Here is a 25,170-nt window from a genome sequence, read left to right as displayed (position 1 = left end):
ATCAATCAGTGAGCTCAGCAGCTCTGAGCAGCTTGTGCCATCAAATCAGGCAGATCTTCTGAGTTCACTGATTGGCTGCAGCGCTTTCAATGTGACATCAGCGCTGCAAATAATAACAGACAGCGGGAGCAGCAGCAGAGACTCAATGCTGGGTCTGCGGTGAATGAGTAATTGGTGTAATGCAGTTCATTTTTCTAATACAAAACTGTAGTAGTAGGAGAAGGGTTTTCCAAAATGGAAAAGCCCTTTAAAATATGCCTTTGTGTATTATGTTATTAAATTGAATGGCCAGTATTTAATACTACTTTCCCCCCTTGGGACATAGTGTATGGCCAGCTATAGCTTACTCAAGTGATAGCAGGTAGTTTTAGGTAATTATAGGATCATGAACCATAGGGATCAGAATCAGTATAAATCATGCTCTGAATACATTTTTGGATTAACCCTTTAGTATTGATCATAGTTGGTTCTGGAAATGTCACATGACCCATTCTGCCACAACCACAGAGAGGGTTATACTATAATAGATGGTTTTTATACTATAATAGTTTTTCAATTTTCAATATTAAAGGAATCGTGTCACATAATTCATGTAGCCTGGACCACGCTTGGGGTGACATACCTCTTGAACTAGTCACCTTGTCCCCAACTTTGAACTATGCTTGCCTCTGAAACGTCGCAGTGTGGTTCATCCAGAGTGATTGATTTAATTTTGAAAATTGGATTACTATTATAATATAAAATCATAACACCCTCCACCTCCCTTTACTAGTTATTTTCATCTACTTTAAGGATGTTGTCAGGAGCTGGTGTTTCTCAGCTGCAGTAACGTCACAATGTCACATGCCCTTTCCTTTCCTGGGGTCGGCTAGAAAGTAAATGTCACAGATATTTTTAACAATTTTCAAAGAAAATGCAAAACTTTACAACTTTGCAGAACAAAAATAGAAGGAGAAAAATCACCTGCAATATGCTATTTTAAGGTAATGAATTCATATGTTGGGCCGACATTGTTTGTGGATACTGAGCATTGATCAACCATGTAAATGTCTATTTGTTTTTACTTTTAATGTTTATTTTCCACATACCTTAAAATCTACCCTTCAAACCATTCTGCTAAGCATCTAATATTTTTAATTATAGAAATTTTAATTTCTTTAAGAGATTGTCATATTTTGCCGATTGTATCTCAAAAGCTGCAAACTCTAAAAATACAATCTGCTCAAAAGCCACGGTGCATAGAATTGCCAAGGTAGTCAGTGCTACGAGGGCGGCAGATTTAACCTTGTGCAATGTTAGACCTAAATTTACAATTGAAAGGGCACCTGTTGCTCGATTCATGCTGCCCAAACCACAGACCTCATGAACAAAAGTCGAACTGCATGATTGGGTTCTGAAATACTGCGGTGTTTCCTAGAAAACATTGTTTTAAAAGCTGACCCTAAACTAAAGGAAGAGACCTGTCTAGTCTGGTCCAGTCGCCTGGCCATCTTCTCCCGCCACAATTGTATCCGGTCTCTGGAATCTGCTTTGTGTTACATCGAACTTCTATTAGATTCTTGCTGCTTGAACCATGTGCAGCAAGAATCAAAGCCAGGTACGTCTCACACAGAAAGCATAGTTTGAAGAGCTGACCAGGGACTATATGGAGAGCCCTTGTACTAAAGTGGCATAACTTTTCATTAACTTTATGGAAGGGCCCCATTATACCCATGCCCATCCATGCTACACCCATATTGGTGTAGCTGGCTGATACTGGCCGGTAAATGGCAAATGTTGTAATATTTTTTACACAGCTTCACAATTCGCAAAAATATTGTGACTTATCAAGGAGTTTACACCAGAATTCTGGCATAAACACCTTAATAAATCAGGCCTTATGTGTTCTTTGAAACGTTGCAGTATTTCAGAGTAAAATATACCTGGCTGCGATACCTGGCAGCCAGGCTCTGATTCTCTCTACTCGTGGTTTTCTATGCCAGTCCTAACCATTTCCAGAACCTTTTATTAAAGTGGGTGGAGATTTGTCTGGAGGGGCAGGGCCAAGTGCAGCCGTCAAATTCATATTAATTTACACCACAGAGGTGCCATAAGTTAGGAGAGTGATGTAGTCCAGTCTCTGATTTTGAGACATTTCTTGTGCTATATCAGCTGAAAGATGTGCCAAACTAAGAGGCACACTACTTTTAATGAATTTGGCTCATCATACTCCACAAATTGCCAATCTTGATGACTCAGAGCCATATTGTGTACTTTTTATGTTAACTACATCCATTAATTGGGGTGCCAGTAGGGGGGCACTTTTGACATCAGCTAATTGCCCCTTTAATAATTCCAAACTAAAAATGTATGCATCTTTCTAAAAAAACCTTTTTGTTTAACTCCCTAATTATTTTCAAAATCTCTACTTGCTGTCAGTTTATGAAAACTTTGTTGTTTACACCCAGAAGCTGGAAAAGTTTTCTAGACACAAAAATGTATACCTGCAAAGTTAGCAACATAAAAAATAGTTTCATAACTTGTCTCTAGTATAAGATTTCTCTCCGTCTGTGTGTTCTAATCCCTGCATGGCCCAAACTCTATTTTGAAGTTTTCTTGAGGGATAAAATATTATTTGATTTAATAGTAGTGGATGATTGGAGCAAACCTTCAGTAGATGTGGCTGGAAAAATCAACATTAGTAATGAGGTCAAACATGTCTGGGATAAGATACTTTTATCCTAAGATACAAAATAAAGGCTATAATATGAGGGCAGACTATATGGGCAATCTTTTGTGTTTCCAACAGAACATTATAGATCAATTGATCAAAGGGATTTGACTTGCATAGTTTTCACAGTGCAAGCTGCTCCTTACTGTATCTACCCCTTGTACTTGCCTCTACTTGTACTTATGTTACAAGGGCAAAAATAATTAAAGAGAAATGAAAGGAGAATGTTGTGATGCTGCTTGGGATGAGGAAAGGCAAACTGAGGGGCTAAGGGGTGATAATATGTCACAAATAAATTGCTAGAGTTTGTAGTTCTCTGGGGCGCATCACCAGCCACTGAGATGGAAATTGAAGAATTTTCTAAATCCAAACGTCGGGTAAAGAGATAATTTTAAAGACTCTACAACAGAATTTAGGGCTCATACTCACCTGCGAGCAAAACGGACGAGTGCAATCCGATAAAAAATCGGATAGCACTCGGACCAATGTTATTCAATAGGTGACATCTCATTTGCGATTTTTTTCTCAGCCGAAATCGGACTGAGAAAAAAATCGCAGCATGCTGCCATTTGCTGCGAGTCTCGGATGAGACTCGGCAATGCAAGTCAATGGGTGCGAGAGAAAAATCGCACGAAATACAGACCATCCGTTTTCCATCCGTTTTTTACAGATACCTTACCATTCTGTGGCATGGAACACTGTAAATGGTCCTGTAAATGATTGTACAAAAATAGTTGCAGAGAAAAAAAACGCGTTGCATACGGATGTCATACGGATGTAAAACGGATGGTGCAATTAAAAATCGCATTGAACTCACATGACAACCGCATGGTTTGCATCCAATTTTTTCGGTCCAGATTACGGACCGTTTTTTTTCTTGCAAGTGAGTATGAGCCCTAAGGCTACTTTCACACTAGCGTTGGGCCGAGGTTCCTGACTCTAGCGTTGTCTCTGCCGCACAACGGGGGCAGCGGATGCATTTTTCCAGCGCATCCGCTGCCCCATTGTGAGGTGCGGGGAAGTGCGGGGAGGTGGGGGTGGATGGTTGCGACGTGTGTCATTGTGTCGCAAATGCGTCGCTAATGTTAGTCAATGCAGAAAAAACGCATCCTGCAAGCACTTTTGCAGGATGCGTTTTTTCGGCAAAACGACGCATTGCGACGTAATGCAGTTAACGCCAGTGTGAAAGTAGCCTAAGGGTAATTATGGTGACTGGAAAACCCATTCAAAACCTACCGTATTTTTCGGACTATAGGACGCACCAGACTATAAGGCGCACCCAGGTTTTAGAGGTGGAAAATAGGGAAAAAAATATTTGAAGCAAAAAAATGTGGTAAAATATTTAATAACATAAATAACATACTATTATATGTGGTGTTATTATATATAATAGTACGTTATTATGTTGGAAGCTGCGGGACCAGTGTGGTGTCTGTGAAGTACTATATGAAGACACTGGAGGGTGAGTATAAGAATGGGGGCACAGGGCTTATAGTGAAAGCACCACTCCAGCACTGCAAAATAACACTGGAGTGCTGCTTTAAAATCCCATGGGAGAACTATAACTCCCAGCATGTCCTGCAGATCCTATGACATGCTGGGAGTTATAGTTCACCAAAGGAGTGGCAGAGTGCTTTATTGTGTTTTGTAAAGACTAACCTCTTAATTGTGGGAGCCAGCCAGCTGTGGTGAGGTGAAAGCTGGAGCATCCCATGGCTGCACACACAGAGCCCTCTCTCTTGTAGCCTTTCCACAGCGCACGCGCAGGACATAAGAGGAAGCTGCAGATTCTAGGTGGGAGTCTGAAGGACCTGTGATGATGTCAGAAGAGGGAGGGCTCTGAGCTGCCATGTGATGCTCCAGCCCGCCCACTTCTGACATCACACAGGTCCTCCTTGTGCACCACAGACAGCTCAGCGTCCAGCACAGGAAGGTATGCAGCGATCTCCTGGCCCCTGCTGCTGCTGCCTCCTCCCCCGGACACAGAGATTCTCCCCAGAATCAGTGCTGGGGAAACTGTGTGTCGCTGCTTAAGTGCAGCATTCATTTGCTGCTCCCGGCTCACTGCTCAGCTGATCGGTGGGCGGGGAGCCGCTAATGAATATTCACTGCACTTAATCAGCGGGGCCATGTGGTTTCCCCAGCAGCTGATTCCGGCAGCGGGGACATCCTGAAGTGGGATATCATTGCGATCCCACTCGCTGCTGCCCCCCTCCCCACATGCTATATCCGTACTATAAGACACACGCACACTTTCCTCCCAAATTTGGAGGAAAAAAAGTGCGTCTTATAGTCGGAAAAATACGGTATATCTTCAACTTCTCACAGCTAACAGGTTATTACTATGGTACCCAGTTTAGGCAATCTGCTTTGTGTTACAATATGTGCACTTATTTAGTATTTGCAGCAGAAATCTCTGCACAAAAATGCTGCAGTTTACAGTACCATCAAAATGAAGATTTATTAAATCTTATGTATACGCTGCTTATGTTTAGGAAGCAGTTTCACATCTGCAGTATGTCAATTCTTTCAGCACTTTTGCAGTGTTTTTCACCCATTGAAATGAATAAGGAAAAAATGCATAAAATTCTCATGTAACATGCATCAAACATGCATAAAAAAGTCTTAACACATATGTATTTTATGTAGCTTTTATGCTGCTAAGAGATGTGTTTTTGTTGCTGAAATGTCTGCTGAAAGTATTCAACGTGTGCACACACCCTTGAAGGAAATCTCTCAATAGATTCAGCTTGCAGAACCACTGGAAGGGTGAATCAGAAAGTGTTTCTAGCCAAGTATATTTTACTCTAAAACACTGCTTTCAAAGAAAACATAATTTGAAAAGCCGGCTGGGGACTATAGGGAGACCCTTGACTAGTCCGGTGTGAGCTCCTTGTTGGCTTCGCCCCTGCCCCACCTAGTTGATTAACAGGTCTGTCCCATGTGTGTAAACAGCGAGAGGCAAGTCAGTCAACTAGAGCTGAGCACAAAGAAACCAGCAGGGGACTAGTCAGGTCTTTCCTTATTGTATAGTCTCTGGCTGACTTTTCAAGCAGTTTTTTCTGAAATTCTACAGTCTCATATACCTCATATACGCTTGCTTGAACTGTGAATGTTGGATGTGTGAAACCAGGTAAAGGGATTGTACAGGACTATTTTTTGCTTTTACTATGGACCTAAAATCTAACTGTTCTACCAAGCACCGACTCAGAGTAGTTAACGACCGCTCCTGCCGGTGATTCAGCTGCTCCACATCCACAGAGCAGCTCTTTCTCTTCCAGGCTGTTATGTTGACTTGGGAGTGACTGCCGATGTCTTCTTGATTGACAGCCAGCTCCCCACACTTAGGCAACAGAGAGATGGCTGTCAGCATGATGTCAGCAATTTCGCTTTGTCAACAGAGCAGAGTGGAAGAGAAGCCGCTGCTCTGTCAGCATGATGACAGCAGACATGCTGGCTACTACCTGCCTGTTAGTGCCTAGGCACATAGTAAAAAAATAACATTTCCAGATTATCCCTTTAAGTGTAAAGAAATAATATCTCTTCTTCCAACCTAAATGTCTCATTCACAATCACATATGACATCGACATGGAAATAATGTCAGCTTCTAGGACAAGTGCACAATTTTTGACTGTACTATTGGCGATAATGCCATCAGATGTTTTCCATATAACATATTGTACCACATTGTACCATGTTCACCTGCCACAATAGGTTATTATGAGCGAGGCCGATATCTGCCTCCTATTTATGTTGTTTTGTGATGCGGGAAAGTGACAAAGGTTAAATGTTTGGCTACTCTCACATGCAGACAGATGGTTCTCCTCTGGCTAATTCAAAGGTTGCCATGTTAATTATTATAATTAAGCTGTGTATGAAAAGCCGTGGCCCTTTGTTTGGGATTTGGTGATGTGGCGCAGAGTACAAGCACAAAGGAGACATGCGATCAGCGAGCGGTATCGAGCTGCTATTATTGCTTCTCGCAGGGCATATTATCCTGTCATAGGAGATGTAAGAAAATCTATCTCTCACTTCAAGATGATAAGGCTTTGTCACTTGCAACACAATTACTGTTAAAAATAGAAAGACGCATTGAATCGGATTGTGACTTGCGGGGAGGAAGCCATTGTCCAGCTTGGTGTGACTCATCCGCGGGGCCACAGTCAGCCCTCACGTAGCTGTCAGTTTACTGATTGCCATCATTCCCTCACTCCCTCCCTTTGATGAAATATTCATGCCTTTGCTATACTCTCAGCAAGTACTATTGATTTCTTGTGTAAACGGAGCTATATTTAGTCTAGACAAATGGAATGTGGATTGCCGCTGAATGAATTGGATTGAGGGCCGGGCTCTTGCCTGCTTTTAGCTTCCAATTCAAGGCTATTATTTATAATCATGAGTAGTTTTTGTGAGCTTAAGAGTGATTTTTCACCATTTAATGATTAGTCTGGAAAACCAAACCAAACAGTTTAGGAGGAATTATTTCAGCAGAGTAAAAAGTGAACCAATTTGTCTCCCACTTTTTCAATGACAGGACAATAGAACTTTGTGTTTTGTCCACATTTGACTTTTACTGACGTTGTACTTTTTTTTCCACTGTTTTTTATCTAAAAATAATCAAAATTGATGAAGTACAACTCCTAGCATATTTTATCACAAAAAAATGAACATTTTCTCTGACCAAGAATGTAAAATCGCAAAGATAATTACTGTGTAAGGTCCAATTTACTATTGCATTGGTGCGTGCACCTTTTTTAGTAACTTTATTCTTGGCATCATAATTTTAAAGACAGTTTTGATCTGTCAGAAAACCCATCCACAATAAATTAGGGGTGTGATGCTAGAACTTGCAGAGATAGTGATATTAAGTCCATATAATTAATGAGTGCCAGGACAAGGAGTATTCCAGGGTAAATTACAGATTAAAGGAGGGAAGAGCTTCATTGTAAAAAAAAATTGGGAATTCTCTGTAGACATGTCCAGTGAATCTGTCTGAGTGAGTAGAGAAATTCAGTAGTACAGAAGAACCAGAAATCTGTGAGGAGGCTGAAATAACTAATCGCTCATCATTCTTGTCCCTCTTTTAGTTTGATACTGATATGAGTCTTTGGCTGCAGTCCCACTTGCAAGTTCAGTGCGAGAAACTCATGCATCAATACCCGGCCTTGCTGCCGGCACTCGGGACTGGAGCCTTCAGCTGCATGTATTTCTATGCAGCCGAACGCTCCGGTCCGAACCGCTGGTGGCAGTGCCGGGAATTCATGCGAGAGTCTATCGTGAGTTTCTCGCATTGAACTCGCAAGTGTGACCCGGCCTTTCTCAAATGCTAGTCTCCAGTACTCCTCTGATGGCCCCAACTGTATGCTCACCGTATTCCTTTTTCTCCTTGTCTATTCCTATAGTTCTCCACTCACACTGTTCCAATGATCTGTGGTGGCTGCTGGGTTATCAAGTCATCTCAAATTGCCAGATTCAGAACCATGGGCAGAGTCCAACCCAAGCCCCAAGAGGCAAGAGTGTATACACAACTGAGAGTTCTAGATACTGTCAAAGGGAAGCAAGGGAGCAAAATGAGGGCTCTATCACAAGTGATAGACCACCAGCAATAGTTCCTTCCAGCTGCCCAGATACTAGGGAGCCATAGATGATGCTAGAGAACTGAGATGATTTCAGCAGCAGAAATATAGAGATTGACTGTTCCAAGAGTTGCACATGGCTAGACTTGGTTTTGGCAGTTAACCATTGGCACAGCAATTACCTTGTCAATATCATTGTTATCTGCTCCTTATACTTAAAGGGTTTATCCTGAGCTGTATTAATTTCAGACTATCATAAAGACTGAAATAGCTTATATATGAATGATCATAACTGCAATTGTGCAGCGATAATAATTGGAAAATACTCATGTACAAGTTACCTTTTACATGGAGAATATTTATGGTAAGACACTGAAGTTTTGCTTACAATTTAATTATATTTTTACTGTCCATGATGAGGTCATTTTGCACTTTTATTATTGTTATTCACACCTATTAACCCATTAATGCTACCAGCCATAAGCATCATTAAGATCCTAAAAATAATTGATATGTGCAAACAGGTTATCCCATATTAGATGCCTATGGAGCACTAGGAGTTGATAGCCTTGAACTATCTAACCATGGTTGAGGACAGAATGACAAAAGGAACCTTTGGAAATGGCATTGCTTTACTTGCATCATCTTTGTGGTCATTCTGTTAGAGTTATATTACAATAAAATTGTCTCCTGGAGGCTGTAAGCATAAGCACAGAAGCATTTCAGTGCCCAAACGTAAGTCATTATTAAATCATTTGATAAAGCTTGGGAGATCCAAGTACTGGAGTTGTAAAATGGACCTTCCAATGGCACTGTTGCTTATTAGATGCTACTAAAAGATTGCCCTCATAACTATCATATAAGTAAACTCTTTCTGCTTTTAAATGATTTTTTATCAAAATATCAAAAAAATGTTTTTTTTTAATAAATGTACAATATAGATAGTAAGATGATAATAATGGAAAATCTGTATTTGTATCTTATTTCAGATATAAAGTCTGAGGTTCCTACAGGTTTGGAACCTGTCACACCACTGGACCTAAGGACAGATCTAAGAACAGTGATGCCAATTTTAGACCCCGTGTTGCGAGAAAAGCAGCTGCAGCAGGAGCTCCTATTAATCCAGCAGCAACAGCAAATTCAGAAGCAGCTGCTCATTGCTGAATTTCAGAAACAGCATGAAAACCTCACAAGGCAACACCAGGCCCAGCTCCATGAGCACCTCAAGGTATCTATGTTAGTTACATTATAATAAAGCACAAACTGATACCATGCCAGTATTGTGGATGGATTTATACAAACTGGTATTGGCACAAGCCTAAAATGAACATGAGCAGTTTAAACTATACTATTCTATGTAAATCTGAACACAATGGGCCCTATTCATTTTTACAGTTGCCCTTTTTTTGACTAATTGTTGCTGTTTTTCTTTTAGTTTGCATTATTTTAAAGTAAGTTTAATATGAGCTTTTTTTACGTTCGACATTGTGGACAGAGTTTGGGTTTTCCAGATGTTTTTGGCTGATTCATCAATTGCAACTTTTTAAAAAGTTGCAGAATATTTGCAAAATGTGTACTCTATTTCCCCACTCTCTCTTCCCTGGAGTTTTTTTATGTATGCCGGATATTCTGGGAGCAAATTTAGTAAAATTTTTGTGGAATGATACAACTTTTGAGCTAAATCATTGCAAAACAGATTAAGGAAAAGAAAAATAAAGAACATCTTTTCTTTTCCAAAAAAATCATAAACCAAGTGCACCTTTTTGAACAATTTATCACAAAAAACTTAAACGAATGCCAGAAGGCAAAAAAAAATATTTTAGAAATATGCAAAATGAAAGAGGCCTAATGGCAAACTAGAGTCAAATGTACCTGATTCTTTAAGAGGCTTGTTATAGATTTTAATGCAGTCAGAGACTAGAGTAAAATTTTCTGAGTAAGAACACCAAAACCCATCATGAATTAAACAAACTATGGCGTCATGACCCCATACCACCCCAGCTCCTCCAATATTGGCAAAGCTAGGGAAATCTTGTTTGTACACGCCAAAATTTGCAACTTTTTTGCACAACTCCGCGTTTCTGACATAATCACTTTGAGGGCCAATATCTTCTGTAAATGGTGGAATTTAAGACATTTAAGTCATGACTCTGCGTGATTCTTGCCAGTTACTGAAATTCCTAAATATTGTGTTATTTTAGGGAAAAAGCCAAATACTCGGCTATTTCTGGCAGTTTGATAGATGATGAATGGAGTGGAGGTCGAAAATTAGCACCCCTGCTCCATTCAAGACGAAGCTCTGTAGAACCTGTTCTTAGGATCACTGGCGGTCCTAGTTATCTGCCCTCCGCCTCCAGTGCTCAGTAAGTTATCCCCTATTCTATTATGAGAATAACCCTTTAAAACCAAATATTGACAGCAGCAAGAATGATAATATGGTTATAGACTAAAAGTAACAAAACTATCTCATTCACTAAGCTACAGTTTTGCTCAAAAGTTTACATATCCCAGCAGAATTTTTGCTTTCTTGGCCTTTATTTCAGAAAATATGAATGATAACACCAAAGCTTTTTCTCCACTCATGGTTAGTGGTTGGGTGAAGCCAGTTATTGTCAAACTACTGTGTTTTCTCTTTTTAAATCATAATGACAACCCAAAACATCCAAATGATCCTGATCAAAACTTCACATACCCTGGTGATTTTCACCTGATAACATGCACAGAACTTGACACAAATGGGTTTGAATGGCTACTAAAGGTAATATCCTCACCTGTGACCTGTTTGCCTGTAATTAATGTGTGTGCATAAAAGCTGAGTGAGTTTCTGGGATCCAGACAGACTCTTGCATCTTTCATCCAGCCACTGATGTTTCTGGATTTTCAGTCATGGGGAAAGCAAAAGAATTGTCAACGGATCTAAGGGAAAAGGTAGTTGAACTGTATAAAACAGGAAAGGGATACAAAAAGATATCCAAGGAATTGATAACGCCAGTCAGCAGCGTTCAAACTGTGATTAACAAATGGAAAATCAGGGGCTCTGTAAAAACAAAACCACGGTCAGGTAGACCAACAAAAATGTTGTCCACAACTGCCAGGAAAATTGTTCGAGATGCAAATGAAAACCCACAAATAACATCAGCTGAAGTACAAGACTCTCTGAAAACTAGCGGTGTGCATGTTTCAAGATGCACAATAAGGAATTACTTCAAGAAAAATGGGCTGCATGGTCAAGTCGCCAGAAGAAAGCCATTACTGCACAAATGCCACAAAGTATCTCTCCTACAATACGCAAAGCAGCACTGAGGCAAGCCTAATAACTTCTGGAACAAGGTAATTTGGAGTGAAGAGACCAAAATTGAACTTTTTGGCCCAACCATAAACGTTACAATTGGAGAGAGGTCAAAAAGGCCTATGATAACAGGAACACCATTCCTACTGTAAAGCACGGAGGTGGATCACTGATGTAGTGGGGATGTGTGAGCTACAAAGGCACAAGAAACTTGGTCAAAGTTGAAGGAAAGATGAATGCAGCACGTTATCAGCAAATACTGGAGGCAAATTTGCAATCATCAGCCCGGAAGCTGCGCATGGGACGTACTTGGACATTTCAACATGACAACGATCCAAAACACAAAGCCAAGTCAACCTGTCATTGGCTACAGCAGAACAAAGTGAAGGTTCTGGAGTGGCCATCTTAGTCTCCTGACTTCAGTATCATTGGTCCACTTTGAGGAGATCTCAATTGCGCAGTTCATGCTAGACAGCCCAGGAATTTACAGGAACTGGAGGGTTTTTTGCCAAGAAGAGTGGGCAGCTTCACCATCTGAGAAAATAAAGAACCTCATCCACAACTACCACAAAAGACTTCAAGCTGTCATTGATGTTAGAGGGAGCAAAACACGGTATTAAGGAATGGAGTATGTAATCTTTTGGTCAGGGTCATTTGTATGTTTTGGGTTGTCATTATGATTTAAAAAGAGAAAACACTGTTGTTTGACAGTAAATGGCTTCACCCAACCACTAACCATGAGTGGAGAAAAAGTTTTGGTGTTATCAATCATATTCTCTGAAAAAAGGACAAGAAAGCAAAAATTCTGCTGGGGTATGTATACTTTTGAGCACAACTGTAAGTTGCATGTAATTTGATAATGGAATACTCAAGATTCCCAACATTTCCAACATCTCCAGTGTACATAACATCAGGATATTATTAGTGAATGACAAGAAAAGTCATAATGTGTTCTATTTATTTCTGATTACTCCATTCCAAAATTTCTTGTGCCCACTCCCTATTGCTTATTAAGTATTAGATCATATTTCATAGTTGTTACAATGCGCTATCCCATTATTGTGCAGTGTAAATCTTACTGAATAGGAAGGTGCAATGCAACAAAATAAATATATTACAGGTGGCAGCAGTCCTGGCCAGTACTCATTCCTGCCCATAGGGGCACAACCGAAATCTTACAATATAAGGGACCCTGTACATTATTGTCCTACAACCTTGACAGTTGTAGGCGTTGCCTATACTTAGTCACTGGGGAAATGGATGCTAGGAACATACTGGGAATATGATGGAATGGTTTGGTAACAACTTTATTTTTCCTCTTTTCTAAAAATTGAAAGTTACTTATTAACTCCCGTCTGTTCTAGAAAGTAGCATTTTCTGGTTAGTGAATGTGTTTACTTTACTTCTCAAGGATATTTGAATGAAGATACTGCAGATGAGTTAATAACTTCATCAATAATTCTTTATCCGACCTTAAGGGTATGTTCCCACATTGTATTTTATCTGTCAACCTTCTGCAGTTCTGTAGTAAAATATTTTTTCATGAATCATGCAGTAATCTCTTCTATTATGTTCCCTCCCTTCTATTAGGCACTACTTGTAGGATCTCATTAAACTAGATTTGACAGAGAGCCATAAACATCCCGAGCTTCAGATATTAAGGGATACTCTCTATGCTGTGTAAGGCTGGTTTCACACTTGCGTTTTGATCTGCAGCGTTTTAGCGCTAAAAAACGCATGCGTTTTTTTTCCTATACTTAACATTAAAAATGCATGCGTTTTTTAGCGTGCGTTTTGACGCGTTTTCGGCAACGCATGCGATTTTTTACGCGTGCGTTCATTTGCAGAAATGCAACATGTAGTAATTTCTAGCGGCGTTTTTTTGCCGCAAAAAAACGCATGCGTTTATTCGCGGCAAAAAAATGCATTGCTGTCTATGTAAACGCATGCATTTTTAAGCACATGCGTTTGCTTGCGTTAAAAACGCATGCGTTTTTACCGAAAAACACAAGAAAACACAAGAAAAATCAAGAAAACCCTAACCCTAACCCTAAACACAAGAAAAAACAAGAAAACCCTAACCCTAACCCTAAACACAAGAAAAAACAAGAAAACCCTAACCCTAACCCTAGGGTTACTAGGGATCCCAACCCTAACCCTAAGGTTAGGATCCCTAGTAACCCTAGGGATCCTAACCCTAACCCTAGGGATCCTAACCCTAACCCTTAGGGTTAGGGTTAGGATCCTAACCCTTAGGGTTAGGGTTAGGATCCCTAGGGTTAGGGTTAGGGTTAGGATCCCAAGGGTTATGGTTAGGGTTAGGGTTAGGGGTAGGGGTAGGGTTTGGATCCCTAGGGTTAGGGTTAGGGTTAGGGTTAGGGGTAGGGTTAGGGGTAGGGTTAGGGGTAGGGTTTGGATCCCTAGGGTTAGGGTTAGGGTTAGGGGTAGGGTTAGGGTTAGGGGTAGGGTTAGGGTTAGGGTTTGGATCCTTAGGGTTAGGGTTAGGGGTAGGGTTAGGGTTAGGGTTTGGATCCTTAGGGTTAGGGTTAGGGGTAGGGGTAGGGTTAGGGTTTGGATCCCTTTATCACCTTGATGGTGGGGGGTGGCTTATCAGTGACCTGGTGACCAGGACATTCTAATAAAAAGCTACCCCTAACCCTAACCCTAGGGATCCTAACCCTATCCCTAACCCTAACCCTAACCCTAGCTAATTCTATTAATAGTGTGTTTTCTAGTTGATTTTGATGATTGGCAGCTGTCACACACTTCTCAGCATGCGTTTCAAAAATGCAAACGCGGGAAAAAACGCATGTAAATGTGGGAAAACGCCGCGTTTTCCCACGTTTTTTTTGGCGCAAAAACGCATGCGTCTAAAAAACGCAGCGTTTGCATGCGTTTTTTCACCACATGCGTTTTTAAAAAAAACGCTGCAGATCAAAACGCAAGTGTGAAACCAGCCTAAGACAAGAGTCCTCAACCTGTGGCTCGGGAAGCACATGTGGCTCATGGGCCCATGTTGTGTGGCTCGTGTCTGTCTAGACCTGGCACCAGGTCTAGCAAACAGCTGTGCAGAGCAGGTCTCCAGATGGTGAGTTTTGTGAGTAGTCCCGAATGGAAGAGCAGATCTGGATGCACATATACTGGTAAACTGAAGATAGAATGATACTGCCAGGTAGAGAGGTGCTTAAAGCTGGATCCAATAGTGGTAGGTATGCTTGATATAAGTATCCTGCTTATAAGGGAAAGGGCACAAAGTCATGGGGTGCTTTTTGTGAGGAGGCTTTGGATGACTATATAAAGGTTCTTGGTGTCACTACTGTGGGGAGAGAGGGCACTGAGTGTGGTTCACCGCTCTCTATCAGACCTCAATGTGGCTCTTGCAATAAGGAAGTTTGTGAATCATTGGTCTAAGAGAATACATATCACAACCTTGCCTAGAAACCAATTGTAAAGTTCATCTCTTGGACTTTATTGGTAAAATGAACTGACTTGTTGGCAGTAGGTTGTGCTAGAGTAGAAAGTCACAGCTCTCTTACTTGCACACTGTGCATTACACAGGGGTATAACTAATTTCAATGTAAAGCTATCTTCCCATATGTGTCTTTACTTTCAGCCACAACAGACACCATAACTAGGTGCTGGTTGGATGAATCACAGTTTTGGACAGTAAATGAAGTACAGCCAGGTCTTCAGAAAGTTTAACTGTGATTCTGGTTGGTTGGGGGTGCAAGAAGAGATCAATTCTTGCAATTGAATTGGTCCTAATGGTGACCTTCACATGTAGATTACACTTGTTTACATGCTCCTTTATTTTGTTGGACAGAATTTTAGATCAGGAAAATCCATCCTTGAACTTACCAAAACTCTTACATGGGATCTGGAGCCTAAACATACAATTATATGTCACCAGTTAAAAGCTGGTTTTCTAAGGCATTTAGTCAGAGTCATAAAGAGAACTGGACCATCTGCACAATAACAACTTAACCACATTTATTCATTTGAACCTTGAATCAGTAATTAAATCTTCTTCAAGCACCAAAGCCAAAGGATCAGATCCTGCAGCCGGATAATGCCTGTACATTGACCCCTAGATCATCTCATGGCCATGTTTATTCACTTGTTAAAACTGAAAGTAGTCATGTGACAGTGGTCAGATGCAAGAAAACCGAGCTGAGGGACTCAAATATAAATCAAAATAATTAAAGTCTCATTGCCAGCCAATATTTATGTTGTTAAGTAATGGCTCTGAGTGGTCAGGGAATAGCCCTAAGCCTCCAAACACCGGTTGTTATGGAGCCTGTTAATGTCAGCTGGGAGCCAATGCAAATTGAAGTGGAAGGGGAAACACACCAAGCGTCTGTGTGAGACGATGGCCTTCCAGGAGCTGTGTGGTCTGTGGGACTCTTGCTGTGAAGTCGTGTTTACTCAGCTACGATAAGTGTAGGGCTAGGATGTAGCCCATTATTAGATAGTGTTAGATTCAGTCTTAAGTTTAAGGACCACAACCAGCTCACATTTCATGTTCTTCCCTGAGTACAGGTTGTTGTGATCAGATTTTTTGACCCACATATCTGGTAAATATGCACTAAAAATGGCATTATTATTACTTATAATAGTATAAAGTGCACCAAGAGGAAAAGCAATATCACTAGAGTGAGGAAAAGAGTGTTAGCCGGAAAATGCAGTATATAGAGAGCCAGCAAAATTTAGCTTGACAAATAACGCACCATCTTGATAACTTGTTACAGAACGTTATGTCACTTAAAAGGTTAATGGGAAGCTATCATCAGAAAATGTTATTGTTTAAATTAGGTTTTTATCTTAGGTCGTGGTCACATTAGCGTATTGGATGCGATATGCTATTGACAATCGTCTCCTGCTCTGCTGCGAGCGATCTTCTCCGATGAGAGAATTGCAGCACAGGTGCTGAGAAGACAGAGAAAGTAATTTCTCTGTTTCTTCCATTGTCGGATTCTGCATTAATCGCACTGCACTTGGATCACATCCAATTACAGTTCAATGTTTTATGCGCACCCATAGACTTGTATTGGGGTATGAGATCCAATTCTTGGATGCACTTGCATCATGCTGCGATTGTTCTATCATGGCGCACTGGCATGAGAAAGTAATCGCGGATGTGATCTGCCCCATAGAATAACACTAGCCTGAGTGTTATCTGATGTTTTATCACAGAGCACTCGGCCGTGTTATACACTCGTGTGGGTGAGCCCTCACATACAGCTCCCAGGTTACGTACTAGATATGTTCTCTAGCTTTGTTCATAACCTGGATATCTATGTAAATTGGAAAAAATAGAACTAATAACTCCCAGCTGACCACTTTTGAAAACTCACTGCTCACTGCCTGCTATTCGGTTGTCTTCTTTTTGTTGCCTGCCACACTGCATTTTTTAGGGCATTAAGAAGAGGATCGGACAGTGAGCAGCTGGAGAGATGAGAATTATTTTTTTTTTTAACTAATATTCACTTTTCCGGACGCTCAGCTGCTCACCATCTAGTTCTCTTCTTCTTTACGTCATCGAGCACGCCACATCTCAGGCCTCTTCACTCTTGCTGCCCTTCATAACATCGCAACGTCACCACATTAACATCTGGAGCTTGGACGCAGCCAGAATCTGTGGAGATACAGTCTGCGACTGCAGAAAAACGAGCACCAGACAGTGAGCAGTGGGACAGCTGGAGAGGTGAATTTTTTCTTTTTCTTTCTTTTATCCAATACTCATCCTTGCTGTCCAACTGGAAGTTGAAGTGTAAAATGACCCCACTAGTCTTTGACAAATTTGCAAGATTTCTATTTTATTTTTTAATCACAGAGTGCTATATTAAACAAAAATGAAAATAGACAACCCTTTGGCCTATACAGCAATCACTAGACCTTACTATCCGAAGAGGAAGAGAAAGAAAAAAACTAAGCAATTAGGTTCTTATGTTGGCTACACAAGGTATCGGCTGAGCATAATTTGTCCCATAGGTGCTATATAAAGTACAACCTGCTACATTATTTATAGAGACTGCTCAGTATTCATCCAGCCATTCTTTCAGTAATGTAGAGTAAGTTTTCCAGTGTTTAGGTTTAATATTCTTCACTGCGACTAATAACCCGTTATAAGATGTTTGTTATTCTAGAGAACGAGAGACATTGGGCGCAATTCATTAAGGTGTTTATGTCAGAATTCTGGTGTAAAATAGTACAAGAATGAAGTTGGGCAAAAATATTGTGACAGATGGCGTTTACATCAAAGTTTTGGCCAGCTATGCCAATATGGTCATGGATGGGATGGGCCATAGCTATGCCTGCCCATTGAATTTTTGAAAAATTATGCCATTTTAGTGGTGTAATTTACTCCAGAAATGTGCCACAGTCTCTGACTGGAGTACATTTATGGCAGCAACACTTGCCAATTAACAGATACACCTTACTGATTAGGTGTCATACGCTGCTTAATGAGTCAGCTGCATCAGACTCCAGCGAGGCCCTTCATGAAGAGTGAATGAGTTGGTCCCATTGAGTATTGTTGATTCTATAATACTTTACAAATTTTCAAAGTTGGTGTTAAGACTATTAGCAGTCGATATGGAGATATTTGCTCAAATAGTAAAATAGACTTTCTTGAATTTGTAATATTCGGTAAGGATTTTCTTTCCTTTTGAAGAGGGTAAATAACCATAAGGCCGGGGTCACACTTGTGAGCGTGATGCGCGAAACTCGTGCATCAATACCCGGCACTTGGACTGGAGCATCGGCTGCATAGAAATACATACAGCTTAACGCTCTGGTCCTGAGTGCTGGCTTCAGTGCGAGAGACTCATGCGAGTTTCGTGCATCACACTCGCAAGTGTGACTCCGGCCAAACTGTGGTATCGATCTATACCCTGTCCCTGAATATAGCCATGGTAGTCGTTAGGCTACATTCACACATCCGTGTGAGCATTATCTTCTGCGACAAATGGGCTAGCATGTTCTCAGGTGTCATCCTCCTATTTTCACCTAAGTTGCTTTCATTTTTTCGCTTATGCCTTTTCTCACTGAAGAGGTATACTTGCTTTCAAGACAATAAAAATCCCTTTGAAAGGTGAAATGTTTTTATTCTAGCTTATGCCATGAAATAGGGATGCAAAAGAGGAGCAAATTGGAAGTCTTCCGATTTGTATCTGTGCCTCCTGGAGAGGCCGAGTCTGATCTTCAAATCGTATCAAAATAGGACATGTTCTGTCACTCATGGATCTCACTCTCAGATCCATGATTTCAATGGACTAATGATCACGTCTATCCATTCAGATGCCTTATATGCAATGTTGACTAATGTCGAAAGATGTTGCTCAATGGGAAATTCAAACTTCCGTAAAATTTGTTGCGAGAGCCTAGCACTTCTAGGTTAGGACTGACCTACACAACCAGATGTATACAGTACAGGACAAATAATGGAGAAGACATGGTGCTTGCTGAGATGCACCAACCTCTTCATTTAGCTGATCGAGGAGAGTCTTGGATTTTGACCCCAACCTATCCAATCTTAAAATCTTATCTTAAGGACTATTAATATTTCAGTCATGGAGAACTCACTTTCTCTCTTTATACAACAGCAGGTTTATCAAATGAATAGCTCTGCTTTGCTTTGTACCTAATATAGATCCTGATACTGATAATAGAAGAATGACAAATTTGGCCATAATGCAGGGGCCATCTAGGGGCCACATTTTGTATGACCTCGCAATATCTGGTCACATGTTTTGTGTCTGAATGTCTCAGATAATAATACCCCTGTAAGTTTTATTGTGGGGCTTGGTCTAATCTGACAATGTGATCATTGGACCAGAAAATGTTGTGTAACTCTAAGGTCACATTCAGTATTTGGTCAGTATTTCACATCAGTATTTGTAAGCTAAAAGCAGGAGTGGGTGAAAAATGCAACAGCGGTGACATGTTTCTATTATACTTTTCCTCTGATTGTTCCACTCCTGATTTTGGTTTACAAATACTGATGTAAAATACTGACCAAATATTAAATATGTGTACGTGGCCTAGATGAACGTATTTGGTAAAAAATATGAGTTTAAATATCACATCCCCACCTTTTAGTCCAAACTGTCATACAGATCTAAAAATGCTGAGCCTGAGTATAGATAAGGGTGCTGAATATATATCTAGAGGTGCTGAGTACATATCTAGAGGTGCTGCGTACATATCTAGAAGAGTTGAGAACAGATCTAGAGGTGCCTAGAACAGATCTAGAGGGTCTGAGAACAGATCTAGAGGTGCTAAAAACAGATCTAGAGGTGGTGAGTACAGACCTAGAGGTGCTGAGAACAATCTAGAGGTGCTAAGAACATATCTAGAGGTGTTAAAAAAGACCTAGAGGTGCTAAAAACAGATCTAGAAGTGGTGAGTACAGACCTAGAGGTGCTGAGAACAATCTAAAGGGGCTGAGAACAGATCTAGAGGTGCTGAGTACAGATTTAGAGGTGCATTGAACAGATCTAGAAGGACTGAGAACAGATCTAGAGGTGCCTAGTACAGGTCTAGAGGGGCTAAGTACAGATCTAGAGGTGCTGAGTACAGATTTAGAGGTGCATAGAACACATCTAGAAGGACTGAGAACAGATCTAGAGGTCCTAAGTACAGATCCAGTGGTGCTGGGTATAGATCTAGAGGTCCTGAATACAGATTTAAAAGTGTTGAATTTATGGGGCTGTTAATTTTGCATTGAAATAACTTGGTGCAGTTCTATGTAACATCAGATCACATATTTTGGCTGCAGTCACACACTACAGCTTATAATACAATATGCTATAACTGTAGAAAAAGACATGGATTGCACATCCAAAAATCACACATGGATTTATTGCAACTAACCAAAAAATTACAAAACTGAATATGAGATTCTTAGTTGAACATTCTGATCGGACTGTATGAAGCCCACAGCCACATCACGTGAATCTTTTTCTATAGTTATAGCATTATACTGTCATGTTTTATATGTTATTATAGCAGTTTCCTGGGTTTGGTACGAAAGTCTGCAGTCACTTTATGTAACTGGAGATTTGTGAATCCTCATTACAGTGGCCATATTCTAACTAGAGGAGCGTGGCCTACCTCAATTCACTTGTGGGCGTGCAAGTCTAGTCAGAATGTGGCCTGGAGTATACACATTATATACTTGTGGTCACATACTGCCGGCTCTGGAGAATCCTGACAGCGCGTGCACTGAAAGCTGTGAGGATTCACAAGTCTGCAGTCATATGAAATGACAGCAGACTTTCGTGCCAAAAATGGACAACCCCTTTAGAAAAATTCTGGTAACTACTGTACACTACGTAATTGCAGGAGAACATTATTTTTTGACTGTATCTGACAGCTGTGTGGAGTTATGCAGCTGAATGTTAACTGTATTATATTCATCCAAAGTAGGAGTCCAGTAACTAGGAGGGATGAAGAGGTAGTAGTTGGGTCCTAGTGCCCACAGTAAGGGCGCCATATTCCCTGTGAAGATAAAATTACATATTAGGTGGAGAAAGACCGTATGGAGCCCCAGGAGCTTCAGGTTATACCTTTCATTATAATTAACACTAACATTGGAATTGTCTCTGGGGAATAATAAGGAGAGGAGTGTAAGGCCGGCGTCACACCTAACGTATAAAAATACGGTCCATTTTTTTACGGCCGAGATATGCAGAAATGTTCCGTATGTCATCTGTATGCGATGCATGGATGCGGATTTTTCTCAAAAAAGTATCCCTGCGTCATCTGTATGCCAACCGTATGACATCTGTATGGCGAGATTTTCTCGCCTGCTTGCAAAATGGACATATAATGGATCCATGGGCTCAAATATTCGTGAAAACATATATATAGTACATATATATATATATATATTTATATATATATATATACCGTATATACTCGAGTATAAGCCGACCCGAGTATAAGCCGACCCCCCTAATTTTGCCACAAAAAACTGGGAAAACTTATTGACTCGAGTATAAGCCTAGGGTGGAAAATGCAGCAGCTACCGGTGAATTTCAAAAATAAAAATAGATGCTCCATACTGTTCATTATGGCCCCATAGCTGTGCCATATAGTGCTCTGCACCATTATTGCCCCATAGCTGTGCCATATAGTGCTCTGCACCGTTCATTATTGCCCCATAGCTGTGCCATATAGTGCTCTGCACCATTATTGTCCCATAGCTGTGCCATACAGTGCTCTGCACCATTATTGCCCCATAGCTGTGCCATATAGTGCTCCGCACCGTCCATTATTGCCCCATAGCTGTGCCATACAGTGCTCTGCACCATTATTGCCCCATAGCTGTGCCATATAGTGCTCTGCACCGTCCATTATTGCCCCATAGCTGTGCCATACAGTGCTCTGCACCATTATTGCCCCATAGCTGTGCCATACAGTGCTCTGCACCATTATTGCCCCATAGCTGTGCCATATAGTGCTCTGCACCATTATTGCCCCATAGCTGTGCCATATAGTGCTCTGCACCGTCCATTATTGCCCCATAGCTGTGCCATACAGTGCTCTGCACCATTATTGCCCCATAGCTGTGCCATATAGTGCTCTGCACCATTATTGCCCCATAGCTGTGCCATACAGTGCTCTGCACCATTATTGCCCCATAGCTGTGCCATACAGTGCTCTGCACCATTATTGCCCCATAGCTGTGCCATACAGTGCTCTGCACCATTATTGCCCCATAGCTGTGTCATATAGTGCTCTGCACCATTATTGCCCCATAGCTGTGCCATATAGTGCTCTGCACCATTACTGCCCCATAGCTGTGCCATATAGTGCTCTGCACCATTATTGCCCCATAGCTGTGTCATATAGTGCTCTGCACCATTATTGCCCCATAGCTGTGCCATATAGTGCTCTGCACCATTATTGCCCCATAGCTGTGCCATACAGTGCTCTGCACCATTATTGCCCCATAGCTGTGCCATACAGTGCTCTGCACCATTATTGCCCCATAGCTGTGTCATATAGTGCTCTGCACCATTATTGCCCCATAGCTGTGCCATATAGTGCTCTGCACCATTACTGCCCCATAGCTGTGCCATATAGTGCTCTGCACCATTATTGCCCCATAGCTGTGCCATACAGTGCTCTGCACCATTATTGCCCCATAGCTGTGTCATATAGTGCTCTGCACCATTATTGCCCCATAGCTGTGCCATATAGTGCTCTGCACCATTATTGCCCCATAGCTGTGCCATATAGTGCTCTGCACCATTATTGCCCCATAGCTGTGCCATATAGTGCTCTGCACCGTTGCCCCATAGCTGTGCCATACAGTGCTCTGCACCATTGCCCCATAGTTGTGCCATATAGTGCTCTGCACCATTATTGCCCCATAGCTGTGCCATATAGTGCTCTGCACCATTATTGCCCCATAGCTGTGCCATACAGTGCTCTGCACCATTATTGCCCCATAGCTGTGCCATATAGTGCTCTGCACCGTTGCCCCATAGCTGTGCCATACAGTGCTCTGCACCATTGCCCCATAGTTGTGCCATATAGTGCTCTGCACCATTATTGCCCCATAGCTGTGCCATATAGTGCTCTGCACCGTTGCCCCATAGCTGTGCCATACAGTGCTCTGCACCATTGCCCCATAGCTGTGCCATATAGTGCTCTGCACCATTATTGCCCCATAGCTGTGCCATATAGTGCTCTGCACCATTATTGCCCCATAGCTGTGCCATACAGTGCTCTGCACCATTGCCCCATAGCTCTGCCATATAGTGCTCTGCACCGTCCATTATTGCCCCATAGCTGTGCCATATAGTGCTCTGCACCATTGCCCCATAGCTCTGCCATATAGTGCTCTGCACCGTTGCCCCATAGCTGTGCCATATAGTGCTCTGCACCGTCCATTATTGCCCCATAGCTGTGCTGCTGCTGCAATAAAAATAATAAAACACATACTCACCTCTCTTGCAGCTCCTCGGCGCCATCTTCCCGGCGTCTCCCTGCACTGACTGATCAGGCAGAGGGCTGCGCGCACACTATATGCGTCATCGCGCCCTCTGACCTGCACAGTCAGTGAGGAGAGAGAGACGCCGGGAAGATGGAGACAGCGCCCGGCGTGTGGAACGCGGACAGGTGAATATGCGATACTTACCTGCTCCCGGCGTGCCGCTCCTTCCCCCGGACAGCTGGTCTTCGGTGCCGCAGCCTCTTCCTCTATCAGCGGTCACCGGCACCGCTTCATTAGAGAAATGAATAGGCGGCTCCGCCCCTATGGGAGGTGGAGCAGCCTATTCATTTCTCTAATGAGCGGTCCCACGTGACCGCTCAGGGGAAGAGCTGCTGCACCCGGAGACCGTGGGACGGGCAGGGGGGGCGACAGGATCGCCGGGACTAGGTGAGTATGCATCAGCGCCCTCTCCCCCTCACCCGCCGACCGTGACTCGAGTATAAGCCGAGGGGGCACTTTCAGCCCAAAAATTTGGGCTGAAAATCTCGGCTTATACTCGAGTATATACGGTATATATATATACGTCAGTGAGACACATATATATATATATATATATATATATATATATATATATATATATATTTATATTTCATACAGAGCTAGATAGCAGAAAAACCGGTAATTCATTTGTTGGCTTTTGCTAAATCATTACCGAGCCCGACAGGATATTAGACATGGTTTACATATGGTAAATCATTGCATATCTGTTATATTTTTTTATATCCCTCCCTAATAATGTTAGTAGTGTGTGTGTGTACAATTTTAGAGCTGTAGGTGTTAAATTAAAAGATTAATTCACGGAAAACACTTGCTGGCCTCTCTCTTCCCATTGCCTGTGGCGTTGGTAACCGGACGGTGAATTTGACAGAGTGGGAAAATGTTCAGAAACTTTCCCACGCTATAGAGTTCATGTCCGGTCAGACGGGGAGGCTGCGCAGGCAGCTTTTCATTCATTCCTCTGTGGTTTACAGGGGGTAAGCTAATTAACCACTTGAGATGGATTTACAGCGTGGGACTTGACTGTACGGCAGACAGGTTTGGGATATTGTTGATTTTTTTTTGGGGGGGGGGAATTTTTTACAGGAGAACGAGGGCTTCGCTTGGATTGAGCGTACAGTAAAGATGTTAAACCTGTGTGTTTCATTATTTCATTAAAAGACTTTCTACTTAATGTATGTGTATTTTTAACCCTTTCATACTATTGGATTAATAATGTATAAGTGTCTTATTGACACCTCTCCATTATTAACCAGGCTTAATGTTACCTTACAATAGCAAGGTGACATTAACCCCTTATTACCCCATATGCCAATGCCACAGGGCAATGGGAAGAGGAAGGCTAAGTGCCGGAATAGATGCATCTTACAGATGCGCCTTTTCTGGGGTGGCTGGGGGTAGATTTTTTTTTATCCAGGGGGGCCAATAACCATAGACCCTCTCTAGGCTATTAATATCTGCCTTCAGTCACTGGCTTTCCCTCTCTGGCGGAGAAAATTGCGCGGGAGCCGACGCCAGATTTTTCTGTGACACCTACAACTTCAACATTTTACACACACATGCTACTAACATTATTAGTGAGGGACATAT

General features: G+C 41.7%; 1 protein-coding gene across 4 annotated transcripts in view; it reads left to right on the top strand.

Moving 5' to 3' along the window:
- The window catches only part of HDAC9 (histone deacetylase 9), a 902,387-nt gene that overhangs the window by 726,990 nt on the left and 150,227 nt on the right, over positions 1-25,170 (top strand). For all 4 annotated transcript variants that reach the window (XM_077268733.1, XM_077268735.1, XM_077268732.1 and 1 more), the window contains one exon: positions 9,277-9,515. In XM_077268733.1, the coding sequence (XP_077124848.1) occupies positions 9,277-9,515 (239 nt within the window). The remainder of the gene's footprint in view (positions 1-9,276; positions 9,516-25,170) is intronic.

Source organism: Ranitomeya variabilis, chromosome 6 (genome assembly GCF_051348905.1).
Source record: "Ranitomeya variabilis isolate aRanVar5 chromosome 6, aRanVar5.hap1, whole genome shotgun sequence".
In the NCBI taxonomy this organism is placed as follows: domain Eukaryota; kingdom Metazoa; phylum Chordata; class Amphibia; order Anura; family Dendrobatidae; genus Ranitomeya; species Ranitomeya variabilis.
This window is presented reverse-complemented; position numbering and strand designations above follow the sequence as displayed.